The following is a 15006-nucleotide window of genomic DNA, read 5'->3' as shown; positions in this document are numbered from 1 at the left end:
TGGATCCTGGATTTCCTCAATTATAGATCCCAGCTAGTTTGTATTAGCAAAACATCTGCTCCGCAATCTCCATCAGCACAGGAGTATCACAGGAATGTGTGCTTAGCCCCTGCTCTATTCGCTTTACACCTATGACTGTGTGGCTAAGTACATCTCCAACACCATATACAAGTTTGCTGATGGCACTACTGTTATGGTCTCTGTCAGAGATGGTGATGAATCAGCGTACAGGAGGGAGATTGAACACTTGGCTCGGTGGTGTAATAACAACAACCTCTCCTTCAATGTCAATAAGACCAAGGAACTGATTGTAGACTTCAGGAGTGGGAAACCAGAGGTCCATCAGCCAGTGATCATTGGAGGATCAGTTGTGGAGAAGGTCAGTAACCTTAAATTCTGGGATGTCATTATCTCAGAGGACCTGTCCTGGACCCATTATACAAATATAATTGCAAAGAAAGCAAAAGGTAATGGATTCAGCCCAGTACTTCACGGGTAAAACCCTCCCAACCCTTGAGTATCTAAATGATACCTTGCCGTAGAAAAACAGCTTCCATCAACAAAGATCCTCGCCACCCAAGCCAAGCTCTTTTCTCGCTGCTGCCATCAGGTAAAAGGTACAAGTGTCTCAGGACTTTCAACACCAGGTTCAATAACAGTTACTCCCCCTCAACCATCAGGCACTTGAGCAAAAGGGAATAACTACACTTACTCTTCTGGTGTTCCCACAACCAATGGTCTCACTTTAAGGACTCTCTTTTTCTTGTTATTTTATGATTGTTATTTATTGCTATTATTTATATTTGCGCTTGTGTAGTTTGTTCATTGGCCCTGTTTACAGTTACTCTTCTATTGATTTGCTAAGTATGCCTGCAGAAAAAGAACCTCAGAGTTGTATGTGGTGACTCTGATTATAAGTTTTACTTTGAACTTTGTGGTTGATGGCCAGCAGATACTTGCTGGGCTGGAAGTTCTATTTAGCTGCTGTATTTCTCTCAGACTGTTTGATCTTGACAGCAGTAAGCGGTATTATTTGTGTCTTAATTTTGAATTTTTTAATGGTACGGTTTGAGAAAGAAGACAGATCAAGAACAGGTGTTTGAATTTATAAATCATACTTAATCCAAGTTATAATGAACACTCTTTATGTCTCATATCAGGCTGTTTATTAACGTGTCGAGCAAGTTTCAATATATTCCATGCTTAAATGTCTATGAACTATTGTAGTTGCTGAGTTGCCATTGACCCAGAATTTTCTGAAAAAACCTTGTGGTTGTCTGTTGGACTGCCAACATTCCCCTATGGATTCCAGGAAGTTTGGAAGCTTTGCAAAAACAGTACTGGCCTGCTGGCGGTTCCTCATACGGATATTTGGGAACCGCATGGTAATGTTGAATGCTTTGGATATCCAGGGGGTCTGTGCAAAGTCCTCATGATATCGCAGTAATTACGTAAGGGAATTTGCCATTGAACCTGTGGCATTTCACATCAGAGGCAGGAAGAGTGGGGATTGATTTCAATGCAGAGTAATTGCTGTAAGGAACAAGGGTTTTTTTTATAGGTAATTTACATTTTTTTTCAATCCACTGTGTAGAATTAACTGACACTCTTTTGTCAGTGGTTTAATTTTTTTATATTCTCTAATAGTGCTAAATATTTAAATGTTAGGATGTTCAGAAACAATGAAAGCACTTGAAAGTCTTGCCAAAGGGTCTGGGCCCGAAACTTCAACTTTGCTTTTTTTCTGTAGATGCTGCCTAGCCTGCTGAGTTCCTTCAGCATTTTGTGCGTGGTGCAAAGCACTTGAAATAGTTAGGGTGTGATTTAGACAGAGTGGAAGTTGTGGCAAGGTCAGGCTTATAATGTCTGGGCCAGGATAGATGGCAGATCAAGTGCAGGCAGCCTGGCAAGAAAGGTCTTTGAAGATCATATCTACTCTTTGCACACCAGGGGTTTGGGGGGGGATGGTGGCTCAGAGCCATTTTGTTTACGGAGGTGGAATAAACAATTCAAGGAACACACATCAACCAAGGGTCAATTACTTTACCCATTTCAAAGTATCATCAGTTGTTTGCTGGGAGCTTCTACTCGCTTTTAACACCTGTGTTGTGAATGATGATTGAGCTTGCAAATAAGGAATTCAAACATACACATTTTACCACATGGTCAGTATCCATAACTGCTATTCAGTTCACTGCATTTCACTGATCAGAATTCTGAAGTGTGTTGACAGCGGCCATGTTGCTCTCCTTGTGCTCAAGTAAAATGAAGTATGATTAAGAAATAAGTATGAGTTTTCAGAGTCCAATTAATCAGTGACAACAACGGGTTCCATTTTTTTTCTCAGCTGTTTATAGGGCTTGCTGTGGCTTTCCCACTTGTTTGCATTATGTCACTTATGGTCATACAATCACATGGTACAAGCGTAGTTTAAAGTTAAAATGTTTTGGGCAGCATATTTGCACTTTGAAGGTAATACTTTTATTACTGCCTATGCCCATGAAGATTACCAATAACTTGTTCATTTATAAAGTTGCAATTAATAATTCCACTTTTGAGCAACTTTTTAGTGCAGTCTGGATGAACTTGCTGTGCAATTGTTTTTGCAGGACAACCTGCTAATGCTGAAATTGAAGATGAAGAATTTGAGTGGGAAATTGAGCAAACACCCTATGAGGAATTCGAAAAGAATGATTTCAATTCAAGCTATTCCTATGGTTTTGGAAATCTACGATCAGGAGTCTTCAGAAGATTACAGGTTAGTTTTTAAATGTTTGCCACTGCATCATACCATCTGCTAGTTAACTTGTGTTCAGTGCCTGCTCCAATAAACATTCTTGCAGCACAGGTTGTAGTTCATATCTACTGAAATTGTGTTCACAAGTGAGCCACTTGTGTGCAATGTGTTCTGTATGCAGTGGATTTCATATATTCATTTAATCTACCAGGATTGTTATTAGAATAATATGGAAGCCAGAGATAATGTATGTCAAAGTATAAAATTATTTAAATACTCAGACTTTTGTAAACATTTTCATCAATACTAAGTCTCTTAATAGATACTGAAAATATATAAATAAAAATAATTAATATGTATGATGAGAACAAATGAACACAATTTCTGTGGAGTAACAAATATTATACATCAATTTTCCAGGATATATCAATCCTTTTGTAGGCAGCAGAGTATTTTTCAGCATCTTTCTGATCAATAAATTTTTTAACCGATTGACTTCAATGAACAATTAAGATTTATCCAAGTTCAATTTTGAATATTCTGCATTTGTCCTAAACTGATAGAATAATGTATACCAACCACACGCTGGCTAGGTATTCGGCAATACTCAAAAACCAACATGTATTTTGCTACCAAGGCTGAGTGAGCACATAGTGCAGAGAGAGAGTTCTGTTGTTAATTGCTTCTTTAAAAAAAAATACCAGTGAAACATTAAAGCATCTTTTGAAGTTGCTTAATTGAATAAAAGGCTAACGTAATAGCTTGCAGCCAGGAAACCATGTTAAGGTAGACAGTGGGAACTAAAGAGAATGAAATAGACGGATAGATTGAAGGTGAGAATGTTGGAGAAGGGAGAGAGACTCTGAAGAAGGGTAGAATGTACTCTCCTGCCTAATACTTCCCCTGGGTCCCCTCCTCCTCCTCCTCTTTCTCCTATCATCCAATCTCCTCTCCTATCAGATTCCTTCTTCTCCAGCCTTTGACTTTTCCCACCCACCTGGCTTCACCTATCACCTTCCAGCTAGCTAGATGTTGCCTGATCTGCTGAGTTTCTCCAGCATGTGTGTGTGATAGCATCTTGGATGGCATGAATGAATTGGCCCAAAAGGCTTGTTTCCATGACGTATGACTCTATGAACTGAGCAGGCCAGGCAGCATCTCTAGGAAGAGGTACAGTCGACGTTTCGGGCCGAGACCCTTCGTCAGGACTAACTGAAAGAAGAGCTAGTAAAAGATTTCTAGAGTACCTCTTCCTAGTGATGCTGCCTGGCCTGCTGCGTTCACCAGCAACTTTTATGTGCATTGCTTGAAATTCCAGCATCTGCAGATGTCCTCGTGTTTATGACTCCATGAGTCTGTTCTCCACCATCTTTTGCTTATGCCCCATTTTCCTTCCCACTCCTCTTGTTCAGGCAGGAATATATGCAAAACTTATTCAGTCGTTGTATTTTCTTTTGAATACTGCTTTAAATCTACGTATTTTCCGGGTGTATATTCTTCGGGCTGATTGCAGTGACACACAAAACCACTAGGTGGAGCCAATATGGAAAATGTTCAAAAACAGCAAAAAAAAATTGCTTGTATTTAATTGCATGCCTTCAATGAAAAAGTAGGCTTTATTTTTCTGTCAGTAACAAGACAATGAGCAGAAATTAAGGGTGGAGACGAAGGATGTATAACAGCCTTTAAGGGTATTTTGAATGTAGGAAAGGAATTGCATATAGGGTAGGTTCAGAGTAAATTTATTATCGAAGTACATATATATCACCAAGGTTTCAAAGTTCAAAGTACATTTATTATCAAAGTATGTATAAATTATACAGCCTTGAGATTTGTCTGCTTACGGGTAGCCACTAAACAAGAAACCCAAAAGAACCCATTTAAAAAAAAAAGACCAATACCAGGGGGAGGGGGAGGAGGAGGGGAGAGAGAGAGGAAAAAAAAGGAAGGAGGGGATTAATAATAATAATATAATTCAGGTGGAAATTGAGTCCATATGCCCTGGCCAGCCGAAGTAAGCCCATCGTCTCACCCTCAGTTCATCACGCTGAGGCAAATTGCCGCGAAGCTCGCAGACACGAAGACTGGAGCATGACAAAGCCTTAGCACCAAGGAGAGTGGAGTAAAACATAGTGGTGTTGACCCAGCTCGACCCTCGCCTCTGTCCTGAACCCTGCCTTTTCAGTCCATCTGCCCCAGCATGTAACTTGTCTAAGCATTCGGACCCGGACCCCACCAGAGCAATATGCTGTGGGCCCTTCCGACCTATACTTGAGCTTTCCAAATCGACGCGATGCTTAGAAGGATCAAGCTTTGCTCCTGGTTTAGGAGGACGGGCTCCGAAACAACTCAGCTTCGACTTTTCTCCACTCGGCTCGCTCCAACTCTCCACCTTCTCCTTGACCTTGCTCCAAGTCCATCCCACATCCACACGCGTCAACCCTCTGATCAGCTGTGCCCTCATTCGCCTCTTCACTGTTTGCGGTGATAGTTTACCACAATTTTCCATATGAAAAGTGTTATTAATAAAGTATTCAGTCGAATTTCTTGCTTTGAAAACTAGCAGTAAGCTGTCGCGCCATCTTAAACCAGAAGGTTTGAGCACATGCATAATCAGTGATGGTCTGGATTGCAGTATAGTGCATCATTAACAGTGTAAACATGCAAATTACAAATAATTCAGTCTTTCACTTCACTTGTAAGAATGTGAGGGTATTTTCTCTTGCCATGCCCCTTCAACCTGAAAATATCCCCCTATGATAATATTTTGTCCTTTTCTGGTATAGAACTTTAATGTTTGCACACTTCAATTCATTCACCTGCCAACATTTGACTTCAGTAAGAAAATCCTACCCTCTCTAACTTGCCCACATTTGAAGTTCATTGTGCCTGAAACTATCCCACTACATCTCCTCTGCAATCTCAGCTCATGCCTCTGGTAGTGCAGTGACCAAGAACAGACAGTGTTTTCGAGAGTTTCATTGTAATTTCATTGCTTTTGAACTACATGCCTCACTGAGAACCTGGACTCCATATAGAGTTCTCAGGTTGGAAATGTGACTGCCCAGCAATGTTTTTAAATCTAAGGGTATTTAACTCAACATGTGAGATATTCCCACAACTCAAGTTCCACCCTGCAAGAATCCAAAACACTTGTTCATATGTCCGCCTGTACATAAGTCAGGCATTTGTAACCTGTATATTTTAATTGCTTTCTGAGCCTGTCCTCCCATTTTTATAGATTTATATACCGATACCTAGTTGGATCTGCCTGAACCACCTTTAGAATAATAATTTTCTTGTCACTTCTCAGTCTTTGTGTCAGAATCTGTAATTTTACGTTAAATTTTATCTGTTCTCTGCCTGCACATTCCATCAGCCTGTCCGCATTCTCTTGAAGTCTGTTTAGCACTGAACACTAATTGGGATCTTTGAAAATAAAACAGCTCATCTTTTGCTCATCAGGCTTCCTAACCTCGTGTCTAAAAGAAAAACACGTGGTTGGATCAGATGGAGCATTGGCTGCAGAGAGGTAGTTAGTTCTGAGCGCAGTCTGCAGTTGAGGGTTTGTGATGGGGACCGCCCAATGGTCTTTCTATTCAGCTGCTGGTTATGGTTGAATCCAATGCATTGATTTGTGTGTTATTGTGCCATTTTGTAATTTTTAAGATTTTTTTTTAAGAACTGTTTCAAAGGTGAGACTTTGCAATTTTTATTGTAAGGTAGTAATTTTCATTTGAGCAATGCAGTGTGTTAATTCAGCATGTTGGAAAACCCTCTAATTGTGGCCTTGGGTTAAGTACGTTGTATCTTGCTAGTCTTGTTTTTTTTATTATACATACACACCACTAATTCATTGCTTTAGGCAGTAGATTAAAGAGAATTGAAGCAGGAATAATTGAGAAACCAGTAAAAGAAATTTATGTGGAAAAAAAATGTAAATGACTTCCTTGAATGATAAAGATTTATTATAGGCATTATAATGTTCATAGTTCATTTGCAGGATCTTGCAGATCAAAAGAAAATTTTTGCTTTTTTTGTGCCTTTCACAGGACCAGGATACCCCAAAGTACATTTTAGCCAGGAAATTGCCATTTATTTCTTGTTATCACATAAGAATATGTCATATTTCTCATACATTCTGTGTGTGTTTATGATCTGCAAGTTCATGTGTAAAAAGTAAACCACTGATTATACATTTGCTTCACCCAGTGCAGCATTTTAATCCTCTTGATATTATCTGTAGTACCTTTGCTCTGAAGTCGTGTTGAATTTGTCATAACACTATCATGTCGTACAAATCTCTGATGCACTTCAGTAACGTCATCCCTCCCTCGATTGTGAATCCTTAGAGAAAGCCATATGTCAGCATAAGACCGTAAGATGCAGGCAGAATTAGGCCATTTGGCCCATTGAGTCTGTTCTGCCATTTCATCATGGCTGATCCAATTTTCCTCTCAGTCCCAATCTCCTGCCTTCTCCCCATATACCTTCATGCCCTGACCGATCAAACCTCTGCCTTAAATATACATAAAACTTGGTCTCCACAGCTGCCTGTGATAAAGAATTCCAGAGATTCTCTATGTTCTGGCTAAAGAAATTCCTGTCATCTCTGTTCTAAGAGGACATCCCTCTATTCTGAGGCTGTCCTCTCTGGTCTTAGATTCTCCCAACATAGAAAACTTCCTCTCCATATCCAATCTATCAAGGCCTTTCATCATTCAATAGGCTTCAATGAGGTCACCACTCATTCTTCTGAATTCTAGTGAATGTAGACCCAGAGCTGTCAGACGCTCTTCATATGACAAGTCATTCAATCCTGGAATCATTTTTGTGAACCTCCTTTGCAACCTCTCCAGTTTCAGCACATCCTTTTTAAGATGAGGAGCACGGAAGAATCATGAGTTCAGCCTCCTGCAAAAATTTAGGAGCTGTGAGCTGTCACCACAGTTAAAGTAATCTACTGTGCTCTACACCCCACACCAGAGAAAGTAATCTGTAAAACTGTAATTATTCCTTCTCTTTTAGTTGTTGGACTGTGCAAAAGCAAAATATCCAATGTAATGCAAGAATTATTTATATCTAAAAACAGAATACTTAAAAGGGTTTGGAAGTGTTCATGTTGATTGCTTGTCAAAGTCACTGACTTCTAAGGAGTTGCTTGTATGTAGAAAAGCTGTGGAGCTGTTTCTTTTAAACGTTTGGTAATACCTAATTTACACGATCTAGCCAAGTCTCTTAGCAGTCTGTGTATTGGAGTGTGCATTTAGAATTTTACCTATAATTTGGATTCTGTCCATTAAAAGAAAAAGTTTAACAATACAGTGATGTTGTTGTGGGCTTTCTACCAATTTATGAAAATATCGATTGCTCGAAGGAATAAAATTTAGTCCGATGTGCATGCTCTCAATATCTGTTTTATTTCCAGGTTGCGAAATTAATCTTGGGTATTAACAGGCAAATATCCTTACCATAAAATTGTGATTGTGATCTCTTCTTTGTTTTCCCTCTGTATGGTAAATCTCCAATCCAGACAGTTGGTAACACACAAAATCCCCAAACTTGCTGCGCACACCATGCATTCTCTTGATATCTAAAGACAGTTTTTAGAATGGTCACTTACTGTATGTTTTGCTTTTAAACATGTAGCAGTAGCCTGATGAGCAAAACAAACAACATAACTTGTAATTCTCTCCTGCTGATGGCCTGTGAATTATTGATAAACAGGTCTAACATAACCTTTTGAAGGACAAGCATTATGATAGTCTCGTGCTAGTCAGTTAAGCTTTCGCTGTTTCTAGCACTGTTCTCAACTCCTGTCTCCTGAGCTAATTTTTGCTGTTTATTTGCTTAAAAAAAAACCCCTTGTGGGAAAAGTACTTCTTTATTTCAAAGTCTGCCGAGTTTGTATTCAGGACAGAAACTTTAATGTCCTACTGGCTGCTCCGCTGGATTATTTCCAACATGGATTTAAGGTTCTAGCAATTTAAAGATTCCATTTTAGCAACTGCTTTTGCAGTGTAGAATAGTAAAGAGGATGCCTGTCTCCTCGGGCTTCCATTCGTCACGGTTGTTTTGTTTGCTTCACCAGAATGAGCTCAGCGATGTGATTGACCTGAAGGAACCTGATAGCACAACTCCAGTGGAACGTCGGCAGAGACGTCTGGCTGCTGAAGAGGCCAAGTTTGACTCTGACCATTATCTGTAAGTGAAACACAGAAATTAGTAACTTAATTTTTATTGTAGGATATCAGCACAATGGTGATTTAATGATTTTTAAAGCTAATCTTTTTTTCTTTTTGGTGATTACTGTCATAATCATATTTGTTTTACTTACGATCATTTTAATTTTTCCTTTTTTCTTTGCCTTAGTATTTTTCTCTCAGAAAGGTGCTGTATAAATAAATGTTCATTGTCCTGTCTTTCTCTTGTTCTTGATTTCCCATCTGTTCTCCCTTCCTCACATTTATTCACTGATAAATTTTGCCAATTGTGTTTTATGTACACCTCACAAAATATTTTCAGTCTTTAGCTCTTAATGCTTCAGCTCTTCAAGATTCAGCAAAGAGAGGCTTCACACACAGAAAGAAAAGCGCAAGTTTTTTCCTCAGCATTCTTAAGTGGAAGGGTGAACAGCCAGAAGTCATGGTCCATGTAGGTACCAATGACATGGGAAGGACGAGTGACGAGGTTCTGAATAAGGAGTTCAGGGAGTTAGGTGCTAAGTTACAGGGCAGGACCATTGGGGTTCTGATCTCAGGATTGCTACCCATGGCCTGTGCTAGTGAGGCCTGAACTAGGAAGATGATACATTTTAATATATGGCTAAGAAGTTGATATAGTAGGGACGGCATAAGATTTTTGGATCATTGGGCTCTCTTCCAGGGAAGGTGGGACCTGTACAGAAGTAATGGTTTGCACCTGAACTGGAGGGGGACTAATTTCCTAGCAGGAAGGTTTGTTAATGCTGCATCGTGGAGTTTAAACTAGAGCTGCAGGGGGATGGGAACCAGAGTGCCAAAACAGTTAGTGGAGAGGTTGTGGAGGCAGATGTTGGTAAGACCTCAGACAAAGTTGGGAATCAAAAGGTTGAGCATGGTGTGACAGAATCGAAAAGGGTGAACACAGGACTGAAGGTGTTGTATCTGAATGCGTGCAGAATACGGAATAAGGTAGGTGAACTTGCAGCACAGTTGCAGATTGGCAGGTATGATATCATGGCTGAAAGATTATAGCTGGGAGCATAATGTCCAAGGATACACATTTTATCGAAAGGATAGGCAGGAAGGCAGAGGGACATCGTTGCTCTGTTGCTAAAAAATGAAATCAAATTAGAAAGAGGTGGCATAGGGTTGGAAGGTGTTGAATCATTGTAGCTACAGCTAAGGAACTGCAAGTGTAAAAAGACCCTCATGGGAATTGTATACAGATCCCCAAAGAGTAGTAAGGATGTGGCCTACAAATTACAATGGGAGATAGAAAATGCATGCCAAAAGGGCAATGTTTCAATAGTCATGGGGTACTTCAATATGCAAGTAGACTGGGAAAATCAGGTCGGTGCTGGATTACAGGACGGGGAATTGTTAGAGTGCCTATGAGATGACTTTTTAGAGCACCTTGTGGTTGAGCCCGCTAGAGGATCAGCTATTCTGGAGTGGGTGTTGTGCAATGAACCAAAATTGATTAGCGAGCGTGAGGTAAAAGAATCCTTAGGGCCAAGTTATCAAAATATAAATGAATTCACCCTGAATTTTGAGAAGGAGAAGCTAAAGTCAGATGTATCAGTACTACAGTGGAGTAAAGGAAATTTCAGAGACATGAGAGAGGAGTTGGCCAGAATTAATTGGAGAAGAACACTGGCAAGGATGATGGCAGAGCAGCTATGGCTGGGATTTCTGGAAGCAATTCGGAAGATATACAGGATATATACATCAGAAAGTGGAAGAAGTATTCCCAAGGAAAGATGACACAACCGTAGCTAACAAGAGAAGTCAAAGCCAGTATAAAAACCAAAGAACAGGAATTCTGCAGATGCTGGAAATTCAAGCAACACACATCAAAGTTGCTGGTGAACGCAGCAGGCCAGGCAGCATCTGTAGGAAGAGGTGCAGTCGATGTTTCAGGCCGAGACCCTTCGTCAGGACTAACTGAAGGAAGAGTGAGTAAGGGATTTGAAAGTTGGAGGGGGAGGGGGAGATCCAAAATGATAGGAGAAGACAGGAGGGGGAGGGATGGAGCCAAGAGCTGGGCAGGTGATTGGCAAAAGGGGATACGAGAGGATCATGGGACAGGAGGTCCGGGAAGAAAGACAAGTGGGGGGGGGGGACCCAGAGGATGGGCAAGAGGTATATTCAGAGGGAGAAAAAGGAGAGTGAGAGAAAGAATGTGTGCATAAAAATAAGTAACAGATGGGGTACGAGGGGGAGGTGGGGCCTAGCAGAAGTTAGAGAAGTCGATGTTCATGCCATCAGGTTGGAGGCTACCCTGACGGAATATAAGGTGTTGTTCCTCCAACCTGAGTGTGGCTTTATCTTTACAGTAGAGGAGGCCGTGGATAGATGTTCATGCCATCAGGTTGGAGGCTACCCAGACGGAATATAAGGTGTTGTTCCTCCAACCTGAGTGTGGCTTCATCTTTACAGTAGAGGAGGCCGTGGATAGAACTTTCACCCTGCCCTCAAGTTTACCTGGTCCATTTCCGACACCTCCCTCCCCTTTCTAGATCTTTCTGTCTCTGCCTCTGGAGACAGCTTATCCACTGATGTCTACTATAAGCCCACTGACTCTCACAGCTATCTGGACTATTCCTCTTCTCACCCTGTCTCTTGCAAAAACACCATCCCCTTCTCCCAATTCCTCCGTCTCCGCCGCATCTGCTCTCAGGATGAGGCTTTACATTCTAGGACGAGGGAGATGTCTTCATTTTTTAAAGAAAGGGGCTTCCCTTCCTCCACTATCAACTCTGCTGTTAAATGCATCTCCCTCATTTCACGTACATCTGCTCTCACTCCATCCTCCCGCCGCCCCACTAGGAATAGGGTTCCCCTGGTCCTCACCTACCACCCCACCAGCCTCCGGGTCCAACATATTATTCTCCGTAACTTCCGCCACCTCCAACGGGATCCCACCACTAAGCACATCTTTCCCTCCCCCCCCCCCCCCGCATTCCGCAGGGATCACTCCCTACACAACTCCCTTGTCCATTCGTCCCCCCCATCCCTCCCTACTGATCTCCCTCCTGGCACTTATCCGTGCAAACGGAACAAGTGCTACACATGCCCTTACACTTCCTCCCTTACCACCATTCAGGGCCCCAAACAGCCCTTCCAGGTGAGGCAACACTTCACCTGTGAGTCGACTGGGGTGATATACTGCGTCCGGTGCTCCCGATGTGGCCTTTTATATATTGGCGAGAGCCGATGCAGACTGGGAGACCGCTTTGCTGAACATCTACGCTCTGTCCGCCAGAGAAAGCAGGATCTCCCAGTGGCCACACATTTTAATTCCACATCCCATTCCCATTCTGACATGTCTATCCACGGCCTCCTCTACTGTAAAGATGAAGCCAGACTCAGGTTGGAGGAACAACATCTTATATTCCGTCTGAGTAGCCTCCAACCTGATGGCATGAACATCGACTTCTCTAACTTCCGCTAGGCCCCACCTCCCCCTTGTACCCCATCAGTTACTTATTTTTATGCACACATTCTTTCTCTCACTCTCCTTTTTCTCCCTCTGTCCCTCTGAATATACCTCTTGCCCATCCTCTGGGTCCCCCCCCCCCCCTGTCTTTCTTCCCGGACCTCCTGTCCCATGATCCTCTCGTATCCCCTTTTGCCAATCACCTGTCCAGCTCTTGGCTCCATCCCTCCCCCTCCTGTCTTCTATCATTTTGGATCTCCCCTCCCCCTCCAACTTTCAAATCCCTTACTCACTCTTCCTTCAGTTAGTCCTGACGAAGGGTCTCGGCCTGAAACATCGACTGTACCTCTTCCTACAGATGCTGCCTGGCCTGCTGCGTTCACCAGCAACTTTGATGTGTGTTGCATAAAAACCAAAGAGAGGGCCAATAATAGAGTAAATATTAGTTAAAGGATTAGGAAGCTTTAAAAAAAACAAAGGGCAACTAAAAAAGTCATTAAGAAGGTAAAAATGGAATACAAAAGCAAGCTAGTCAATAATATTAAAGAGGATACCTAAAGTTTCTTCAAATACTTCAAGCATAAAAGAGAGGGGAGAGTGGATATCGGACCACTGGAAAACGATGCTGGAGAGGTAATAATGGGGGACAATGAAATAGCTGATAAACTGAATAAGTTTTGTGTATCAGTCTTCACTGTAGAAGAGACTGGCAGTATGGTCGTAGTTCCAGCTGTCAGGGGGCATGAGGTGTGTGAAGTTACCATGACGAGAGAGAAGGTTCTTGGGAAATTGAGAGGACTGAAGGTAGATAAATCACCTGGACCAGACGGTATACACCCCAGACTTCTGAAAGAGGTGGCTGAAGAGATCGTGGAGGCATTAGTAATGATCTTTAAAGAATCACTAGATTCTGAAATGGTTCTGGAAGACTGGGAAGTTGCAAATGTCACTCCACTCTTCAAGAAGGGAGAGAGGCAGAAGAAAGAAAACAATAGGCCAGTTAGTTTGACCTCAGTAGTTGGGAAGATGTTGGAATCGATTATTTAGGATGAGGTCTCAGGGTACTTGGAGGCACATGATGAAACAGGCTATAGTTAGCATGGTTTCCTCAAAGGAAATACTTGCCTGACAAATCTATTGGAATTCTTTGAAGAAGTAACAAGCAGGATAGACAAAGAAGAATCAATTGGATGTTGTGTACTTGGATTTTCAGAAGGCCTTTAACAAGATGCTGCACATGAGGCTGCCTAACAAGCTACGAGCCTGTGGTGTTGCAGGAAAGATTTTCGCATCGATTAGGCAGTGGCTGATTGACAGGAGACACAGAGTGGGAATAAAAGGAGCCTTTTCTGTTCGGCTGCGGTGACTGGTGCTATTTCACAGGGGTCTATTTTGTGACCGATTCTTTTATGTCGGTGATTTGGATGATGGAATTGATGGCTTTATTGCAAAGTTTGCAGACACCAGGAAGATAGGTGGAGGGGCAGGTAGTTTTGAGGAGGTAGAGAGGCTACAGAAGGACTTAGACAGATTAGGAGAATGGACAAGGAAATGACAGATGCAATACAGTGTTGGGAAGTGCATGGTCATGCACTTTGATAGAAGAAATGAAAGGGTTGACTATTTTCTAAATGCAGAGAGAATACAATAAACTGAGGTGCAGAAGGACTTCGGAATCCTTGTGCAGGATTCCCTGAAGGTTAATTAGCAGGTTGAGTCTGTATTCACTAGAATTCCCAGAATGCGGGGTGACCTCATCGAAGCCTGTTGAATGGTGAAAGGCCTTGACAGATTGGATGTGGAGAGGATGTTTTCTATGTTGGGAGAATCTAAGACCAGAGGATACAGCCTCAGAATAGAGGGATGTCCTCTTAGAACAGAGATGACAAGGAATTTCTTTAACCAGAGAGTAGTGAATCTCTGGAATTCTTTTTCACAGGCAGCTGTGGAGACCAAGTTTTATGTATATTTAAGGCATAGGTTGATAGATTCTTGATTGGTCAGGGCATAAAGGAATATGGGGAGAAGGCAAAAAATTGGATCAGGCATGATGAAATTGTGGAGCAGACCCGATGGACCAAATGGCCTAATTGTGCTTCTATATCTTATGCTCTCAGACTGGTCAAAGGTTTTGATCTTGATAAGAAATATTCAATTACATAAACTCTGCAGTCCTGTCTTCAATATGCAGGGCAGTCCTTAACTATTTTGATTCAGGTACTAGTCCAATTGCTTTTCAGCAAATATAAGATGAGAATAAAATTCCAAGGGTTTTCTCTATTTCTTGATTGAAGTCACCTTGATTGTTTTGCTAGTAGCCTTGCACTGAGTTGCTCAGAGTTAGCTGAAGGACAGAAAGGTTAGAATCAGAATCATGTTTAATATCACTAGCTTTATGTCATGAAATTTGTTAACTTAGTGGCAGCAGTACAATGCACTACATGATCATATAGAAAAATAAATCTATTGCAGTAAGTATAAATATTAAGTAGTAAAATTGCATATAGTTCAAAAACAAATAATAATTTTAAAGAAGTGAGGAAGTGTTCATGAGCTCAATGACCATTTCAGAATTGGAAGGCAGAGAGGAAGAACAAATACAAACGTTTGTAGGTGATAGGATTCAT

General features: G+C 41.5%; 1 protein-coding gene across 3 annotated transcripts in view; it reads left to right on the top strand.

Moving 5' to 3' along the window:
• The window catches only part of shq1 (SHQ1, H/ACA ribonucleoprotein assembly factor), a 127957-nt gene that overhangs the window by 42935 nt on the left and 70016 nt on the right, over positions 1-15006 (top strand). For all 3 annotated transcript variants that reach the window (XM_072280585.1, XM_072280586.1, XM_072280587.1), the window contains exons 5-6: positions 2610-2758; positions 8829-8941. In XM_072280585.1, coding sequence (XP_072136686.1) covers positions 2610-2758; positions 8829-8941 — 262 coding nt within the window. The remainder of the gene's footprint in view (positions 1-2609; positions 2759-8828; positions 8942-15006) is intronic.

This window comes from Mobula birostris, chromosome 16, assembly GCF_030028105.1.
Source record: "Mobula birostris isolate sMobBir1 chromosome 16, sMobBir1.hap1, whole genome shotgun sequence".
Lineage (NCBI taxonomy): Eukaryota > Metazoa > Chordata > Chondrichthyes > Myliobatiformes > Myliobatidae > Mobula > Mobula birostris.
The sequence above is the reverse complement of the archived record's forward strand: the minus strand, read 5'-3'. Positions and strand labels throughout refer to the sequence as shown.